This window comes from Lissotriton vulgaris, chromosome 12 (genome assembly GCF_964263255.1).
Source record: "Lissotriton vulgaris chromosome 12, aLisVul1.2, whole genome shotgun sequence".
NCBI classification, from domain to species: domain Eukaryota; kingdom Metazoa; phylum Chordata; class Amphibia; order Caudata; family Salamandridae; genus Lissotriton; species Lissotriton vulgaris.
In genome coordinates, this window is record NC_141700.1 from 79,182,414 (window position 1) to 79,201,594 (window position 19,181).

Here is a 19,181-nt window from a genome sequence, read left to right on the forward strand (position 1 = left end):
ATGCATACAATATACAACCTTCTTTTTCATTATCTTCGATTATTTATTGATTTAATGACATCTTTTTAGTACTCCTTTCTCCGACAGATGCATCTCCCAATATTTTAATATCTCCTTCTTTGTAAAATGCTTGCATAATGTTTGACTAGTTTGTGATCAATAATGGAGAATTCGGGTACTTTACCGAAATTGAGATATACTTGAGAGTAGCAAAGAATAAAAGAGGATAACTATGTATTAAGAATAAAAATTAAGCTGAAATATATTACATTATTTCCATGTTGGAAAACGACATGGAGGGGAAATTGCAATGGATAAAACAAAATGTAGCAGTGTATGCATTAGTTTTCTGGTGATTAGATTAAGGGGTTTGTCCTTTGGAAATTTTGAAAACTCAGTGACTGTTGAAAACTACGGCTAAAACGTGATTGTCCCATGTCTGCACCTGATGGTGATATAAAATAAAAGGATTTGGATACCTGAGCTGTGCTAACTGTTTCCTGGCCCCCATCTCATGTACTGGCTGTTTGTCTGCGGAGATTTGCAGGTTTATGTGGAGACAAGTGAGGAGCTCTTAAGTTTTTGCAACATTGGCTTCTACAATGTGTCTTTTTGCCTGACCTAGAGTTTTGTCTCCTTAGATCTGAGGATGCAGAATTCTGAGGGCGGATCAGATTCAGGGACATCAGTTGTGATGCGCACATCTTCAGTTCAAGCCCCAGTTGTCCAGCCTGTTCCAGCATCCCAACAGGTAACAACCATCTGACACATCAATCGTCAATTTTCGTTTTTTAGCACTATGAACCATTGCTTTTCAAGTTGGTAAGTTGTAGGTTTATATGCAATTTGGGGTGCAGGTTTGCCATGCTTAGTTTTCCAGAAACCATCTTACTGGTAGCCATGCCCACGCCTTTCTGTTAAAACACACTGATGAGATTTGTGATTGCTATGTATTAAAATGTATGTATCCTGGGCTCATTTTGAACTCTGGTATTCAGGATAAACCAGACACATGAAATCTGGAAAACTATTGACCTTATGAATGCCAGTGCAACTTCCCAGTACTTGTACCATAAACTTTCATGGATCGGCTCAGTGATTCCCTGATAAAATGTGAGACTGAGACACCTAATTGTCACGAGCTTTTAAAGGTTTCACCAGCACTCTGGGAGGCAAAAAAGATATTGGTTCTATCAAATAGGGTGCTGTTTTAAGGGCAGACATTAGGGTTAACATTTTTCAACACTATTGATTCTCTCCTTAGCAGCTAGAGTCGCATATAAATGTAAAAAAAAAACTAGATCATGTCTGTGTATGTATTTAAACACAGTCCTTCTCTTTAATCTTCTTGTTGTTCTCCATCAGGTAAATACTGACGTTTAACATTGGAAAATGGATGACAACGGTAGACTAGGTTAAAACACAGGGATAATTGTTTCTGTTCTTCATAAAGTTATATTATTATTTATTAGTCTCTGTGGAAAATGAACCTTTTCTCTGGGCTCCTGTAGCAGTAAGTTGCCTTTCTAACTGAACATACACTAGCCAGCATCTTAAAATAATTGTTACAACAACAAAAACAATTTGATGGCAGTAAAAGATTTTGGTTTACTAAGGCCATCAAATCTATACCCTAAACAGTTCTTGGTAATGAAGAACCACCAACTTTGGCATTTTGCATATAGCCATTGTCATTTTTCCAAAATACCTTGCATAGTTTTACCCATTCTATAATGGGGCAACAATTCAGGTGGTGTAGCTGAATGTAATTAATTTGGATTATATAAAATTGGTTTCTGGTCTCATATGTACTTGTTACTATATGAGATCTTAAAAATATTTATATGTTTGTAGTTTGTACCTTGCTAATTATTTAAATGCTTAACGGAATGGGGATGGACAATCTTATCTGCTCGCCTTTGATAGATCCTGTCCCTCTTTTATAAGACATACAGGATTGGATATTTTTTGGTATTTAATGTGCTCCATGTCCTTGATTGAAAGCTGGAGACCCTTCAACATAATGTAGTTAACTACCAAGGTGGTTTGTGCACTGGTGCAGTCTTGCTTGAGAATGTCTTTCTCTTTTCAGAGGGTTTTGGTCCAGGTAACTGGCTCTGCTCCCAAAGGAGCCCAAGTGCAGCAGATCTCTGTCCCTAGAGTTCAGCACGTACCACAGCAGGTAATGATTACATGGAGCACGCTCTGCCACAGATAGCTCTCTTGTCTGAAAAGCAAATATGACACAACTCACCACCCTGCCTGTTCCACTGCACATTTGCATCTCAACGTTAACCCCACGCTATAAAACATTTTCCAAGAGAGCACTTCTTATAGTGAAATGTGTAGTTGTAAAGGTTCACTTTATTCACCCCTGCTACAACTGCATTCACAACTAACTATTCTGTAGCTTGTAATGGGGCCTGGCATATGCAGCAACAAGATTTTTTTTCTTCCTATAATAGCTGATTTCAAAATGCTTTTAACTTTTTTAACACGAGGGAGAAAAAGGGATAGGTATGTTCCTCTGTATAGCCAATAAACAACTGTGGTTATGAAACAGTTTTTGGTACCACTTTAAAGTCCTTCAATTTTATAAGCCCCCAGCCTCCGTCCCACAAATACAGAGCCTGATGTCATCAAAAGCAGTGAAGCAGGCCCAAAAAGTTGCAAATTTGATATTGCAATTGGCCACTTATTGATTAAAATATTATGATTTTCTGACTGCTTTGAACGTCCTTGGATGTCAAGAGAGCAATGGTGGAACCAGAATTATTGTGGATCAAAAAAGGGAAATTAATATTTGATCTTGGGATATGGTAAGGCTAAAGGGTTGGTTTATTGGAATATTTTTCTCTCTAGAAACTGTTAAATTATTATATTATGGATTCTTAATAGTGAACACTCCTGCGTTCAAGTGATGGTAATTTGGGAAGCCAACCAGTGGATCTAAAGGTTAAAGGCTAAAGTGGAAAACTTGAGCAATTTAAGCCATAATTTCAAGCTTCTGCCTAGAGCTATTTTAGGATACACTCTGTAGTGTCTCATTGCTTTTTGATCAGATTGAAATTGCCTTAAAGGTAAACTAGGTCTTGGAAGTATTCCTGCAATCAGCACATGAATGCAAGTGTCTTGCTAGGCGGCAAATGTTTTTATTTGCTTTGCATACGTCTTGAGGAAACAGTATTTTGCACAGAGAAACAAAATTGCTTGCTCAACAGCAACATAGTTCAGATTAGATTGTAACATTAGGAGCCCCAATGTTCGAGGCATGTGGGCTGCTGAATTCATATCTGTGCATAGATCGCCGCCTAGTGTTGGGTCCGGATGATCGCACATTGTTGTCCTGGAAGAGTCTTCGAAGTATCACGAGATAGGTGGCTCCTCCCCTGGACTACAGTGCGCATGGGCATCGACTCCATCCTCAGATTGTTTTTTTCCGCCATTGGGTTCGGATGTATATTGGTTCACTCTGTCGGAATCGATATAAAACTTTCTTGAAGCCAAAAGGCTTTTAGCTTTTCGTCGGTATAGTCTTGCGTTCGGTGCCCGATTCTTCCAGCTCCGTTCGAGCCGGATTCCAGAAAGCCGCGTGCTTTCGTCGCTGAAGGCCCAGTCGACGCCAGAGACCTTATCGACGGACCATCATGGACCGGAGTCCATTCAAGAGATGTCCCGTGTGCAACTCAAAATATCCCCACATCGACGTCCACCCGATGTGCAACAAGTGTCTCTCGCCGGATCATGATGAAGCCAGTTGCATGGCTGTTGGACAGGCCACATGAAGGGCCGCTCCCCCCTCGGCCCGACCAGGCCCGAGCCCGGACACACAAGGGCCACACACCACCACTGCTCGTCTTCCGTCCCCTCCGGGACCCCGGCCCCTGAACATATCGACCTCGTGGGCCCGACCCACTACTGGCCCGCGCGCCCAGCCTGGGCGCCATCTTGGACACTCCGCCACGAGGCCGCCTGGCCCCCGGCCGACCTCAACCCTGGGCCTAGCCAGGCCTCAGACATCCCGGCACCACCATCCACCCAGGAGGTGAGCGGGCTACTTGGCAAGTCAATGGGAGAAAGAGGCGTCGATGGTTCTCCCCCGCCAAGTGCCGCTCGCCCATCGCCTCCCCGGGCGCTGGCTCCACCCCCCTGCTGGGTGTCTGGACTCCCTCATCCCGGACCTCCCGACCTCCAAGTGCGAGGGTCCGGACATCAAAGGGAACCAGCCCTATAACTGGGGCAGCTCCAGAGCAGGAAGGCAGTTGTATCCTGGAGTCGAGAGACGCAGAGAAGAACTCATCCTTGACGGACTACTGGCGCTGCCGTAGCTCTGCCTTGCGCATCATCGTCCTGCCTGCTGGCGCTGCCGCAACCTTCGTAACCTTCGTAAACCCTCATCGTCGTCGGGACCTGCTGGCGTGGCCGCGGACCGTTTGTAACTACCATCTTCATCGGGACCTGCTGGCTCCGCCGCGGACCGTCGCTTCCTTCGTCCATCTCGGGACCTGCTGGCTCCGCCGCGGCCCGATCATCTAGAACGCCGAGCTCGAGGATTGAGAGCTATTTCCATCTTTTGGTAACAAGACTGTCCCGCTACCCTTCTCCCAAACCAGAGACCAGAATCGAGGGGACCCCTGAGTCCAGACCTCCTTGTACCATTCATCGTACCTAAAGAATTGCCTATAAAGTATCGTTGAACTTTGCCCTTGTGTGGTGTCCGTCTGTGGGGGGGAAGTTACTTGTCTGTACGATCGTCGGAGACGGCTCTCCCCGGAGACCTCTCCCCTTATCCTCGGCCGACCCTCCCGGTCCGTCTAACATTGGTGGCCAGCGGCGCGATCCGAATCACCGCATAATCGTACAGAGAGTAGCTCACCCCACGACCAAATCACGATGTCAAACAAAGAAAGCGGATCCACCGAGAAATTTCAGATGGAGAAATTGGACGAGTACAGCCATCGTGAATTAAAACAATTCTGCATCGAACTAGGTATCGCTACCACCGGTCTAAGTACCAAAGACGATTTCAAGCATGCCCTAGAGTCTTGGGCAGAAACCGGGGCTGCTGGAACCCCCGATCAAAACATCGCAGCAATAGAAAAAAACACCACGGCCCCTGAGGAGCGAAGAACGGGTCTCTCGCAAGACGAGATCCAGGAACGAGAAAAAACCCGACTACACGAGCTGGAAATGGCCCGGCTCAAAATGGATGTTGAACTTAAGTTGGCCGAACAAAAAATAAACTTAGAGCACCTGCGTCTCCGAGAAGAAAGAGAGGAAAAACAGAGACAAAGGGAGCTCGAGGAGAAGAAATTGGCATATGAACACGAGCGAAAATTAGCTGAGATCGACCTACGCAAGCAGAATAAAGAAGGAGGGGTGCCCGAGCAACCCCACACCCCAGGGGCAACAGAGAAAAAGGTGCACATCCCCAAGGATGTCGTTCGAGAATACTTCCGAGAGGACGACATCCAGCAATGGTTTAAGGCCTACGAAATCGCTATGACCGCCCACCGGATCGATAGAAGCGACTGGGGAGCCGGTCTATGGGGGAGATTCCTCAATGAGGGCCGCGACGCCCTGCTACAGCTCCCGGACCACCAGATGACCTCCTATGACCATATGAAAGCTGCACTCCTCACCCGCTATGGCCTCACACCCGAGATGTACCGTCAGAGGTTCCGAGACTGCACCCGCATCCCGGGTACAACTTGGGTGGACTATGTAAACTATTTTAGCCGAGCCTTCGAGGGCTGGATCAAAGGAAGCAAGGTCACAACTTACGAACAACTCTTCAATCTCATGGTATGGGAGCATCTATCGAACAATTGCTTCATTGAGCTCCGCCAGCACCTCCTCGACAGCAAATTGACCGATCCCCGGCAGCTCGCAGCCGAAGCTGACCGGTGGGAAATCACCAGAGTGGGCCGGAATGGGTCCTATGAACAGAGCCGGAACAACAACGGTCAGCACCGTCCCCGAGGAGGAGGAGGAGGAGGAGGCCAAGGACGCGGAAGAGACAACGCTCCGGTCGCCCCCGCTACCAGCACCACCCCCCCCCGGCCAACCGGGGCAGCACCCCGGCGCGACCGGGATATCGAGCCAATGTTACGTGCCATCGATGCCAACGAGTCGGCCACTATGCAAACGACCCAAACTGCCCCCAGTATCAGAGCCCAAGACCCCGCCAAGTAGCCGCTGCTGCTCTGGGGGAGGAACAGATCTCAGAGGAACAAGAAGAATATGAGCAAGAGCATCAAGAATGGGAGCCAGCCGCCATGGCTCTAGCCTGCTTAGGGGGGAAAGACATGGTCCCGCGGGTCCCCCTACCCGCTAACACCCAGAAGTACAGCCAATGGGTGAGCATCAATGGACGCCGGGCCGAAGCCCTCCGTGACACCGGGGCCAGTGTGACAGCCGTCCGCGGTCACCTGGTGGCCCCAGAACAGTTCCTACCAAACATTCTCTGCCCTGTCCGTTCAGCCGATAACTCAGAGAGTCTGTGTCGGATGGCCTGCGTCCCTTTCGAATGGGGAGGGGTCTCCGGCATGTTGAAAGTAACGGTCCGAGACGATGCCCCCGTAGACTGCCTCCTGGGGAATGACCTTGAAAGCTCTCCGTGGGCAGCCGTAGAACGACGAGAACACCTGGGGATGTTAGGCATCCCGGACTGGGCATGCGTCACCACCCGGTCCATGGCCGCCCGTGCCAAACCCCGACCCGAGGAACCCGAATGGCCGGCGCCTCCGCCTCCGGTCGCCCCAGCCGAAACCACCGACCGTGACGTCCCCCCAGAACCAGCTCAACCTCCAGACCTCGCTAACCTCGACCAGTGGCCTCAAGAGGGGGGGCCCACGCAAGAACAGTTTCGCCAAGAACAGAAGACCTGTCCCTCCCTCGAGGGACTCCGCCAACAAGTCCTCGCCCAAAGCGCAGGGGATACCTCCGGAACACATTGGATCTACTGGGACAATGATCTGCTATACAGTGAACAAAGAATCGCGGAGTTGGGGGCCAGCCGAGTGCTAGTGGTGCCCCTCCGTTTTAGAGACTTTCTGCTAAACCTGGCCCACGATGTCCCCCTGGCTGGACACCTGGGTCAAGATAAAACCTACAGCCGCCTGGTGACCCACTTCTTCTGGCCCAAAATGAGGGACGATGTACACCAGCATTGCCGATCTTGCCCCACGTGCCAAGCCAGTGGAAAGAGCGGCCGCAAACTAAAAGCCCCCCTGCAACCTTTTCCCGTGGTCACCACCCCGTTCGAGAGGGTCGGGATAGACATTGTGGGGCCCCTGGACCCGCGTACAAAACAAGGCCATCGGTTCATCCTGGTGCTAGTGGACCACGCCACCCGCTACCCCGAGGCTGTTCCCCTGCGGACTGTGACAGCCCCGGTAGTCGGCCGGGCTCTGATGGGAATCTTCTCCCATGTGGGCTTCCCCCGAGAAGTCGTCAGCGACCGAGGCACGAACTTTATTTCCAAATATATGAAGTCCCTCTGGCAACAGTGTGGGGTTACCTACCGATTCACGACCCCCTATCACCCCCAAGGAAACGGACTCGTTGAGCGGTTCAACCGCACGCTTAAAGGGATGATTGGGGGGTTGGAAGAGCCCCTCCGTCGCCAGTGGGATGTGCTGCTGCCGTGCCTCCTCTTCGCATATCGGGAGGTCCCCCAGAAGTCCCTCGGCTTCAGCCCGTTTGAACTGCTGTATGGACATCCAGTACGGGGGCCGCTCAGCCTAGTCAAGGAAGGCTGGGAGATGCCCTCTCTAAAGAACCCCCCAGATGTCTTCCGATACCTCCTAACCCTCCGCAACCAGACCCGGCGGTTCCGAGAGCTGGCAAAAGCCAACCTAGAGGCCAGTCAAGAGGACATGAAAAAGTGGTATGACCGGAATGCCTCCTCCATCGAATTTGAACCTGGGCAACAGGTATGGGTGATGTCCCCCACCGAACCCTGCGCCCTGCAAGACAAATGGACGGGGCCCTTCAAAGTAGTCGAGCGCAAGGGCCCTGCCACCTATCTCATCGACATGGAATCTGCCCGGAACCCCCTCCGGGTCCTCCACGCTAATAGACTGAAACCCCACTTTGTGCGTTCAGAACTCAGCCTCCTGATGGCCACAGACAATGGGGCCGAAGAAGACTCCGAGCCCCTCCCTGACCTCCTACGGACTCGGGAGAAAGACGGCTCCGTGGATGGGGTCCGACTCTCGGAGGCCCTCACCCGGGAACAACGCCAGGAATGTCGAGACCTTCTGTTGCAGTTCGCCAGCCTGTTTTCCCTCACCCCAGGTGTCACTTCCTGGTGTGTGCACGACGTGGACACGGGGGACAACCCCCCTATCCGCCACCGGGCCTACCGCGTGCCAGATCGGGTACGGGCCTGCATCCAGGAAGAAGTAACCAAAATGCTCACGCTCGGGGTCATCGAGCCCTCAGACAGCCCCTGGGCCAGCCCTGTAGTACTGGTCCCCAAAGCAGCCGCTCCCGGCACCACACCAGAACTCCGGTTCTGCGTCGACTACCGGGGCTTGAATGCGGTCACCCGAACAGACGCACATCCCATCCCCCGGGCAGACGAACTAATCGACCGCATGGGAGCTGCCCGCTACCTCAGTATTTTCGACCTGACGGCGGGCTACTGGCAGATCGGCCTCACACCCCGGGCCCAAGAACGTTCTGCCTTTTCCACCCCTGATGGCCATTACCATTTCAAGGTCATGCCCTTTGGCATGAAGAATGCTCCAGCAACATTTCAGCGGCTCGTCAACCAGGTCCTGGCAGGGCTCGAAGGATTCAGCGCCGCCTACCTAGACGACATCGCTGTATACAGCCACCATTGGCCCGAGCACCTCCACCACCTCCGAGCGGTGCTACAGGCCCTCCAGCGGGCTGGCCTCACGATTAAGGCCAGCAAATGCCAAATTGGCCAGGGGTCCGTAACCTACCTCGGACACCAGGTGGGAAGCGGTCTGGTGGCCCCTCTGCAGCTCAAGATTGCCGCCATCCAGTCCTGGCAGCCCCCCATCACCCAGACCGAGGTACGCGCCTTCCTGGGCCTCACGGGCTATTACCGAAGGTTCGTGAAAGACTATGGTACCATAGTGGGGCCCCTCACAGAACTCACGTCCAAAAATCAACCCAAGAAAGTCAACTGGACCCCGGATTGTCAAACAGCCTTCGAACAATTGAAGGCCGCCATGTGCTCCGCCCCTGTGCTCCAGGCCCCCGACTACAGCCGGGAGTTCGTCGTCCAGACGGATGCCTCCGACCATGGCATTGGGGCAGTCCTGTCTCAAGTGAACCCCGAAGGCCTTGATCAGCCAGTGGCCTTCATCAGCAGGCGACTCCTACCCCGAGAACAACGCTGGAGCACCATAGAGAGGGAGGCCTTCGCTGTGGTATGGGCCCTCAAAAAGCTCCGGCCCTACCTCTTTGGCACACACTTCCGGGTGCAGACCGACCATCGACCCCTGCAGTGGCTGATGCAGATGCGGGGGGAAAACCCGAAACTACTACGTTGGTCCATCTCCCTACAAGGGATGGACTTCACTGTTGAGCACCGGCCTGGGCCAGATCACGCCAACGCGGATGGCATGTCCCGGTTTTTCCGCCTCGACGAGGAGAGTCCCCAAGAGGATGGGTGACTCTCCCCGCCTTCAGCTGGGGGGGACGCATGTTGGACAGGCCACATGAAGGGCCGCTCCCCCCTCGGCCCGACCAGGCCCGAGCCCGGACACACAAGGGCCACACACCACCACTGCTCGTCTTCCGTCCCCTCCGGGACCCCGGCCCCTGAACATATCGACCTCGTGGGCCCGACCCACTACTGGCCCGCGCGCCCAGCCTGGGCGCCATCTTGGACACTCCGCCACAAGGCCGCCTGGCCCCCGGCCGACCTCAACCCTGGGCCTAGCCAGGCCTCAGACATCCCGGCACCACCATCCACCCAGGAGGTGAGCGGGCTACTTGGCAAGTCAATGGGAGAAAGAGGCGTCGATGGTTCTCCCCCGCCAAGTGCCGCTCGCCCATCGCCTCCCCGGGCGCTGGCTCCACCCCCCTGCTGGGTGTCTGGACTCCCTCATCCCGGACCTCCCGACCTCCAAGTGCGAGGGTCCGGACATCAAAGGGCACCAGCCCTATAACTGGGGCAGCTCCAGAGCAGGAAGGCAGTTGTATCCTGGAGTCGAGAGACGCAGAGAAGAACTCATCCTTGACGGACTACTGGCGCTGCCGTAGCTCTGCCTTGCGCATCATCGTCCTGCCTGCTGGCGCTGCCGCAACCTTCGTAACCTTCGTAAACCCTCATCGTCGTCGGGACCTGCTGGCGTGGCCGCGGACCGTTTGTAACTACCATCTTCATCGGGACCTGCTGGCTCCGCCGCGGACCGTCGCTTCCTTCGTCCATCTCGGGACCTGCTGGCTCCGCCGCGGCCCGATCATCTAGAACGCCGAGCTCGAGGATTGAGAGCTATTTCCATCTTTTGGTAACAAGACTGTCCCGCTACCCTTCTCCCAAACCAGAGACCAGAATCGAGGGGACCCCTGAGTCCAGACCTCCTTGTACCATTCATCGTACCTAAAGAATTGCCTATAAAGTATCGTTGAACTTTGCCCTTGTGTGGTGTCCGTCTGTGGGGGGGAAGTTACTTGTCTGTACGATCGTCGGAGACTGCTCTCCCCGGAGACCTCTCCCCTTATCCTCGGCCGACCCTCCCGGTCCGTCTAACAATGGCTTGTTCCCGTTTTCGATCCAAGAAGACTCTTTTGCATCGTCGCGCTGCGCGCCAGGTGGCCCAGCAGATTGCACCGGCGCCGGTGAACATATTCGATGGCGGGGATGAAGAAGGAGCTGACCGGGAAGTTCGTGAGAACATGTCGAATCCCGCGTCGGAGGTTGACTACAACTACGACGCGGATGTTGAAATGCTAGACATGGAAGTCGTCGACGAGGTAGGAGACGACGAAGGGGCCTTTGGGGCCATGGAAGATAGCTCAGGCGAAGAGCTTATTCAAACTGACATTGGGTCCGAAACGCTTCAAAAGGCTCAGGTCTAGGGATCGCCACTAGGCCTTACCCAAGATCTTCCAGTGGGTTCTACGGCCCCGCCTTCGGGCTCGGCTACGGACATTGCTATTGAGCCGCACCCTGCAAAAACGAAACCAAAAGTGAAGACACCGGTATCGACGCAAGTGAAAGCACTGGTGCCCCCATCGAAACCAAAGGTGCATATTGCTTTGGTCGGTTCAAAGCCCTCGGACCGGTCGGCACCGACAAAGCAAAAGGGCGTTATCGACCCGAAGAAACAGCTCAAGGGCGTTGAGACTAAGTCTGCCACGCCGAAGACAAAGGTCAAGGCAGTCGAGCCGAACAAATCTGCGCCGAAGACGGTAGACACCGACAAAGGGCTCCGCGATCCAAAGGTTCTCGAGACTCCGCGTTGACAAGACAAGGCCAAGAGCGGACCGATCCACGAGTCCACGTCTGGTGGTGCCTCGAAAGATTCCGTCGAGTCGACGCAGCCGTCCGCCGCTTTCTCCAAGCAAGTGGCGGACTCTCTAAAGCGCATCAAGGACAAGGCCTCAAGTGTCGGGCCAAAAGATCCTCCACCTTCGAAGCCTGTCGATAAACCGCAGAAGGCGTTGACGCCCATTCATTTCACGTTGCCGCCGAAAGTGGCGCCGAAGGCGTTCGCCCCTAGAATGGCCGCCAACGTGCCCGAGAAGGTTTCCTCGGTGCCGAAGTCGACGACAGCGGGCCCGGCCTTAAAGCATCGACAATCTTCGTTGGAAGAACAACAAGAACAATTTATCGATGCCGAAACGGGCAGACTTTCCCTTCACAAGCGGAAAATTGCCCCGGAACAGCCAATGGAGACCTACAAAATTCCACTGAGGAAGAAAAAGGATTCCCCTTTGACCCCTGTTCTTGTGGAACCGGTTTCTCCACATGGCCATGATGTCTCACCCACTTATTCAGATGTGGACACTGGGGAAGGTGATGAGGATGAATACAGCTATCCTGTCTGCACTGAGCCAGATGATACCAATGAACCCTGGGCAGCTGCTGCTGACCCAGGTGATCCTCACTCTACCCCTGACACTCAGATGTATGCGGTTAAAACGTCGCCTACAGAGGATTCAGCTGCATTTAATGCCCTTATTGAAAGGGCGGCAAAGAACCATGACGTCCAGCTCCATGCTGAACCCATTGAAGTGGATTATCTTTTTGACACCTTTTCCGTCTCAGAGAGGACTGTCAAGACTCTGCCTATGTTGAAGGGTGTCTTGAAGCATGCTGGGGAGATCTTTAAAGAGCCTACGAGAGCCAGGGTGATAAACCCAAGATTTGAAAAAAAGTATAAACCGGCACTCTCTTGTTGTTTCTAATGCCCGGAAGAGGGCTAATTCACAAACAACGGGTGATGCTCATCCCCCAGATAAAGAATCTAAGGTGTTTGAGGCATCAGGGAAAAGGGTGGCAGCTCAAGCGGCCAATCTCTGGCGCATTTCTAATACACAAGCACTTCTAGCCAGGTATGACAGGGCACACTACGACACTCTGGAGACCCTGTTACAGCACCTGCCAGACGAATACAAAGAGGCAGCTGAGATGCTCATCCAAGAGGGGAAGCTTATATCCAATGCTTCTATTAAATGTGCACTGGATGCAGCAGACACCGCGGCCAAAGCTATTAACACTAGTGTCATGCTGCGACGCCATGCCTGGCTCAGAATCTCAGGATTCAAGCCGGAGATACAGACCACCATTCTCAATCAGACAGTCAACCCTGATCATCTCTTTGGCCCCGAGGTGGACACCACCTTGGAAAAAATCAAGAAGGACACTGACACTGCTAAGTCCATGGGGGCTCTGCAGTCCCAGCAGTTCAGGGGTGGTTCTTTTCGTCGCTCAAGCACTAGAGGTGTTTCCAGAGTCCAGCTCTCCCAAACTACACAGTACTATAAAGGCGGCACGCAGACCACATACACCAAACAGAGTCGAGGTGGATATCGTGGCAACAGCACCAAAGGCAGAGGTCGTGGTAACAACAACTCCAGATCCTTCGCCACTAACAAACAGTGACGCCTTGTCACTGCCCCCCGACCACACCACACAACACCTGTTGGGGGAGACTTCAACAGTTCCTGCCGGTCTAGAAGTCCATCACCACAGACAGGTGGGTCACACAGCTTATACAGTACGGTTATTGTCTGGAGTTAACATCCACTCCACCCAACATACCACCAAGACACCGTCCTATGTCTGCCGAGCATTTGCACTTATTGCAGCAGGAGGTCCTCTTCATGCTGCAAAAAGGGGCAATCGAGCTCGTGCCTGCGGAAGAAAGAGGCACAGGAGTTTATTCACTGTACTTCTTGATACCAAAAAAGGACGGGTCCCTCTGACCCATACTGGACCTCAGACCCCGCAATCAGTACATTCTGTCGGAGCACTTTCACATGCTAACACTGCAACAGGTCCTACCCGTTGCTCAGTCAGGGAGATTTTCTCGCAACTTTAGATTTGTAAGATGCGTATTTTCATATTCCGCTGCACCTGTCACACAAAAAATACCTCGGGTTCACCATCCAAAATCAACATTACCAGTTCAAGGTTCTACCTTTCGTAGTCACCACGGCACCCAGGGTGTTTACGAAGTTCCTGGCGACAGTGGCGGCACACCTACAGAGACAGAACATTCACGTCTACCCTTATCTGGACGACTGGCTAATCCAGGCAAAGTCGGCCCAGCAGTGTGCCGCCCACATGTCCCACACCATTCACATTCTTCACGGTCTGGGATTCTCACTGAATTACCCAAAGTCCTACCTGCAACCTGCCCACATATGGCAGTATCTGGGTGCGACGATAGACATTCTGGCAGCCACAGCGCAGCCAAATTCAGTGAGGGTCAGCAGCATTCAATCGCTGATACAAAAATTCAGACCTCAACACTCGCTTCCAGCACAAGTGTTCATGCAGTTGATAGGCATGATGGCCTCCTGCATCTCCATAGTCCCGCACGCAAGACTACATATGCGTCCGCTTCAGGAATGCTTAGCACGTCAGTGGACCCAGGCTCACGGACAGTTGAAAGCCCTTTTGTTGGTGAGCGGTCGGGCATACAACTCTCTGCATTGGTGGAATCCACGAAACCTTTGCAAGGGACGACCGTTCCAAGAGCCTGTGCCACAGATCACCCTGACGACGGACGCTTCTCTCCAGGGATGGGGAGCTCATGTACTCCACTACACTGTGCAGGGACTATGGACACCACAGCAAAGGAAGATGCACATCAATGTTGTAGAACTGATGGCGATCTTCATGGCACTGAAAGCCTTCAAAGTACATCTGTGCAACAAGGTCGTGTTGATCCGGACGGACAACATGACGGCCATGTACTACATTCAGAAACAGGGAGGAACACACTCTCCACAGTTGTCTCATCTGGCTCAGAGCATGTGGAAGTGGGCCATTCAGAGAAACATCTTCCTCATGGCAGAACACCTCCCAGGCAAGGACAATCAGATGGCGGACAGCTCAGCAGGTACAGCCACCAGATGCACGAGTGGGAGATACATCCATCAGTACTCCACCCATACTTCCAAAAGTGGGGTCATCCAGAGATATACCTGTTCGCCACAAAGGAGAACGCAAAATGCCGAAGCTTAGCCGCCAGGTTTCCACACCCACAGTCTCAAGGCAATGCGATATGGATGAACTGGTCAGGCAAATTTGCGTACGCTTTTCCCCCAGCACCTCTAATACCGCTGGTGGCACGCAAACTCAGGCAGCACTCGATGACTCTCATCCTGGTTGCTCCAACGTGGGCTCGCCAACCATGGTACACCACGTTTCTGGAACTGTCCGTGGTACCGCATCAAAGGCTGCGCCTCACACCCAGGCTTTTGACGCAGAGCCATGGCGACATTCAGCATCCAGATCCGCAACAGCTCAACCTGGCGATCTGGCTCCTGAGGTCCTAGAGTTTGGCTACCTCGGCTTACCTCCTGACTGTATGGACATACCCCGGGAGGCAAGGAAGCCCACCACCAGGGCATGCTATGCGGCAAAGTGGAAGCGGTATGTCATTTATTGTGTGGACCACAACATTAACCCGCTGGATGCCTCTATTCAAAACATCATTTGTTATCTCTTACATCTGTACAATTGTAATCTGGCCTATGATTCCATTCGTATCCATTTATCCGCAAATGGCTGCTTATCTCCAAAATAGACAGCACCTCTCACTTTTCAGAGTGCCTGCTATTAAAGCCTTTCTGGAGGGACTCAAACGAGTCATTCCTCCGCGGACGCCACCAGCTCCTGAGTGGAACCTCAATGTGGTCCTCACCAGGCTGATGGGTCCACCTTTTGAACCACTAACCACTGCATTCCTGCGAGATTCAGTTCTTGACTTGAAAAGTGGCTTTCCTTATAGCGATTACGTCACTACGACGAGTTAGTGAACTCCAGGCACTAACTATCCAAGAGCCATTTATTCAAATTCATGCTAACGGGGTGGTGCTTCGCACTAACCCTAAATTCCTTCCTAAGGTAGTGTCTCAGTTCCATATCAACCAGACTATAGAACTACCTGTGTTCTTCCAAAATCCTGAGTCACTTGCGGAGAGAATGCTCCACACACTTGACGTCAAGAGGGCCCTAATGTACTACATTGATAGGACCAAAGATTTTCGGAAGACTAAACAACTCTTTGTTGCCTTTGCGCCACAACACAAAGGTAACCCTATTTCCAAGGCTGGTATAGCCAGGTGGATCGTTAAATGCATTCAGATCTGCTATCAGAAAGCCAAGCGCACTCTCACCATTCCACCGCGGGCCCACTCCGCCCTAAAGTTGGGGGCCTCCATGGCTTTCCTTGGAAATATTCCTTTGGAAGACATATGTAGAGCAGCCAAATGGTCTACCACACACACATTTACAAAACATTACTGTGTTGATGTGCACTCCAACCAGCAGGCAGCTGTAGGGCAGGCTGTTCTAAAAACACTTTTCCAAACTGCTGCAGCTGGCACAGGCGGCCGCCGTTAATGGAGGGACTACTATGTATTCTATGCACAGATATGAATTCAGCAGCCCACATGCCTCAAACCGAATATGCTACTTACCAGTATGCATCTGTTCTTGGCATGTAGGGCTGCTGACATTCATACCCTCCTCCCCGGCGCCTGTAGCGGCTGCAGCGTTCACACATACTTCTGGCATGGTCATCATTCACGTAGTTTCACTCCATCTTGGCCACAATGGCTAAAAAACAATCTGAGGATGGAGTCGATGCCCATGCGCACTGTAGTCCAGGGGAGGAGCCACCTATCTCGTGATACTTTGAAGACTCTTCCAGGACAACAATGTGCGATAATCCGGACCCAACACTAGGCGGCGATCTATGCACAGATATGAATGTCAGCAGCCCTACATGCCAAGAACAGATGCATACTGGTAAGTAGCATATTCGTTATATTTGCCTATACATTTGCTCTAATTCACAAATTGTTTAAAACCTGCACTCCCCCAGGCCTTTCTTCGAGCATGATAGATTTGGAGACAAATTGTGTAAAGCAGTGGTTCTTAGCCTTTTGAATTCTGCGGTACCCCACTTGATCATTATTGGAACTCTGGGAACCCACTGAATCATTATTGGAGTCCGGAGATCCAAACTGAGTCGATACCGGAAGGCTTGGACCCTGGTCTAAGCATTTTCAATTATTTGAACGGCAAAACAACACACAAAAATACAGAGATCAGCGTTCATCAAATATACAAATGATGAAATATTCTATTGAGCCCACAAACGCGTATAAAAACATCACCATTTTAATTTTAGGAGGGTGAAGCTTGTCCTAATTAAATAGAGGCCACTCGTCATCCATACTATATTCTCTTTGAGGCACTCGCTCTGCTCTCACAATCAGTTTGGGGATATTAACCTTATTTTTAAACTCTTAATTTCAAATTCCTCCACATTTACAGAACCTTTTAAAATGTTACATTTAGCTTCTTTACTTATTATATGCTTTGCTAATCTGTTAATATTTTATTGTCAAAGCAGTAACTGACCCCCTAAGTAGGCTTTGCGGACCCTCCGGGGTCCCCGGACCATAGGTTAATCACTGGTGTAAAGGTCCAATATGTAAGGTGGGAAAGGTTCTAAAAACGTTTGTTCTTTCAGTGTTAACTACAAGAGGAAATCTTCTTCAAGATTTCTTAAAACATTGGTGCTGACTGTTTTCACCAAATTCTAAAGAAGTCTGCACAATAAGCTTGTGCTAAAAAGCTTAACTCATTTGGCAATATTTGTGAACAAAATATAATACAACCTTGCAACTCTGCCTTTTCGTACATTGACCGTAACCATTAAAAGCACTTCAGTGGATCATTTTCTTGAACGTGGGAGTACATAATGCATTTATTAACAATGTATTCACTCTTAAGAAGAGACATAATTCATAAACTAGCAAAAGTTATGAAATGCTGTAGTTATGAAACCCACCTAACATTAAACCTTTTCTAAATGCATTGCAGATGAAACCTTGTCATGTGATTCTTGAAGGGAAAGGGGCATACACCTCACCATGTTACTAGGAAATGGTGGATGCAAACTACACTTGTGCAGGTACTTGCAGGTCTAATGTGGATGTGCATAGGTTTCATGTGCACACTCCAGGGACAATTCTTTAGGTTTTTAATGAGGGACACATTATCATATTTCTTTCTACACCCTCATTTTACTCACTGGAAAAGGAAGATGGCTGTGCTTTAGCAACCTGATACATCTTAAAATGTATCGATATTGCCTCTATCTGTATATGATAATAGTGGTGTGACTAGTGTCCAGCTTGTAAAAGAATTAGTACTAGGCCTAAAGCTTTCCTCCGAAACCCATTGCCAGGGCTGCTGAAGTGGCAGTGTACGATACCACGGTCATGCTGTCTTGATTCCATTGCATGCCTCTTTAATTCACTGCCAGACTCTCCTTATCGTTTTCTCACTCTTGTTGGTTCTTTTTCATCACTGCTTCATAAGTTTGTCACTGCTATTCCATCTTTTTCTTCCTCCTTTTCACCTTTTGTGCCTTCCTCTTGCATGCTCTAGATCAGTCTGTTGAAGAAAAATAAGTGGCAGTCCTAAAAAAGAGTGCTGGTGCGCCTCACCTACAACCACTGGCTCAAATTAGGCACTGGGTATGACTGATAAATTGGGGTCTCCCTTCTGCAGTGTAGTAAGTGTAATGCTGCATGGCCAAAGCCACTGAAGAGGTTTAACTTATTCAACATAAAAGATAAAATTTATGGGATAGAATTTGTACGAATGGTGGGTAAGTCCAACTGTGAAATCCCTGCCAGCGAGGGGAAGAGGAAGATTTTTCCAAGACTAGGCCATATACTTTCAGACACCTCATCTGAGTTGATGTTCACAAAACAATGTAACTGTTGTTCATCCTTAGGCCAGTGAGTGATCTTTAAACTTTGCTTTAGTAAGATAGAGAGACCCTAAATCTAATGCAAGGAACCTGTATAATACATCTACCTTGGTCAATAAATATTCTCGGGACCTGCTAAAAAATTTGAACTATTCTTACTATGTCATCAATCCGGAGTAATACGGCAATACTGGTGTGCACAATGCAAAACTATTTCTTAATCTTATAAATGATCAATCAGAATGTCAAGTAGGATATTAAGGACACAGTGGGTGCAGGGCAAGTGTTATGTGTTCATGGTGCAGTGAGGAAAGCGAATGAAAAAGGTGTTTGATATATTGGAAATCATTTCTAAAAACAATACTCTACACCAATAAAATTAAGGATTCATGTCTCAATGGAAGATGATGTATCTGGGCAAAAATGTTCATCCTACAGAAGCTCAGTCCCAAGAATAACCATTTGATGTTTTAACCCTGTTGCCTTTAGCAAACTCATATTCAGGGCTGTGGATGTAGGAAGTAATTCTGGGCTCCCACTGTGTTGAAGGAAACTTACTTTTGTGCAGGCATAAATCATCCGAAAGATCTATTCAGTCAACCTAATTGGTGTCGTCATAGCCCCATGTGATTTAATCTGTGCCTGTCCATACTTGTTAATGGTACCTTTGTGGCGTACACCTGGGATGCTGGCTGATAAATAGACATAATGAACTATCTTAGT

General features: G+C 50.4%; 1 protein-coding gene across 3 annotated transcripts in view; it reads left to right on the forward strand.

Annotated features, from left to right (window-relative positions):
• RFX2 (regulatory factor X2) overlaps window positions 1–19,181 on the forward strand; it is a 183,561-nt gene that overhangs the window by 57,464 nt on the left and 106,916 nt on the right. For 2 of the 3 annotated variants that reach the window (XM_086947227.1, XM_086947228.1), the window contains exons 3-4: window positions 642–751; window positions 2,093–2,182. In XM_086947227.1, coding sequence (XP_086803353.1) covers window positions 642–751; window positions 2,093–2,182 — 200 coding nt within the window. The remainder of the gene's footprint in view (window positions 1–641; window positions 752–2,092; window positions 2,183–19,181) is intronic. The other variant, XM_086947229.1, reaches the window with a different exon arrangement.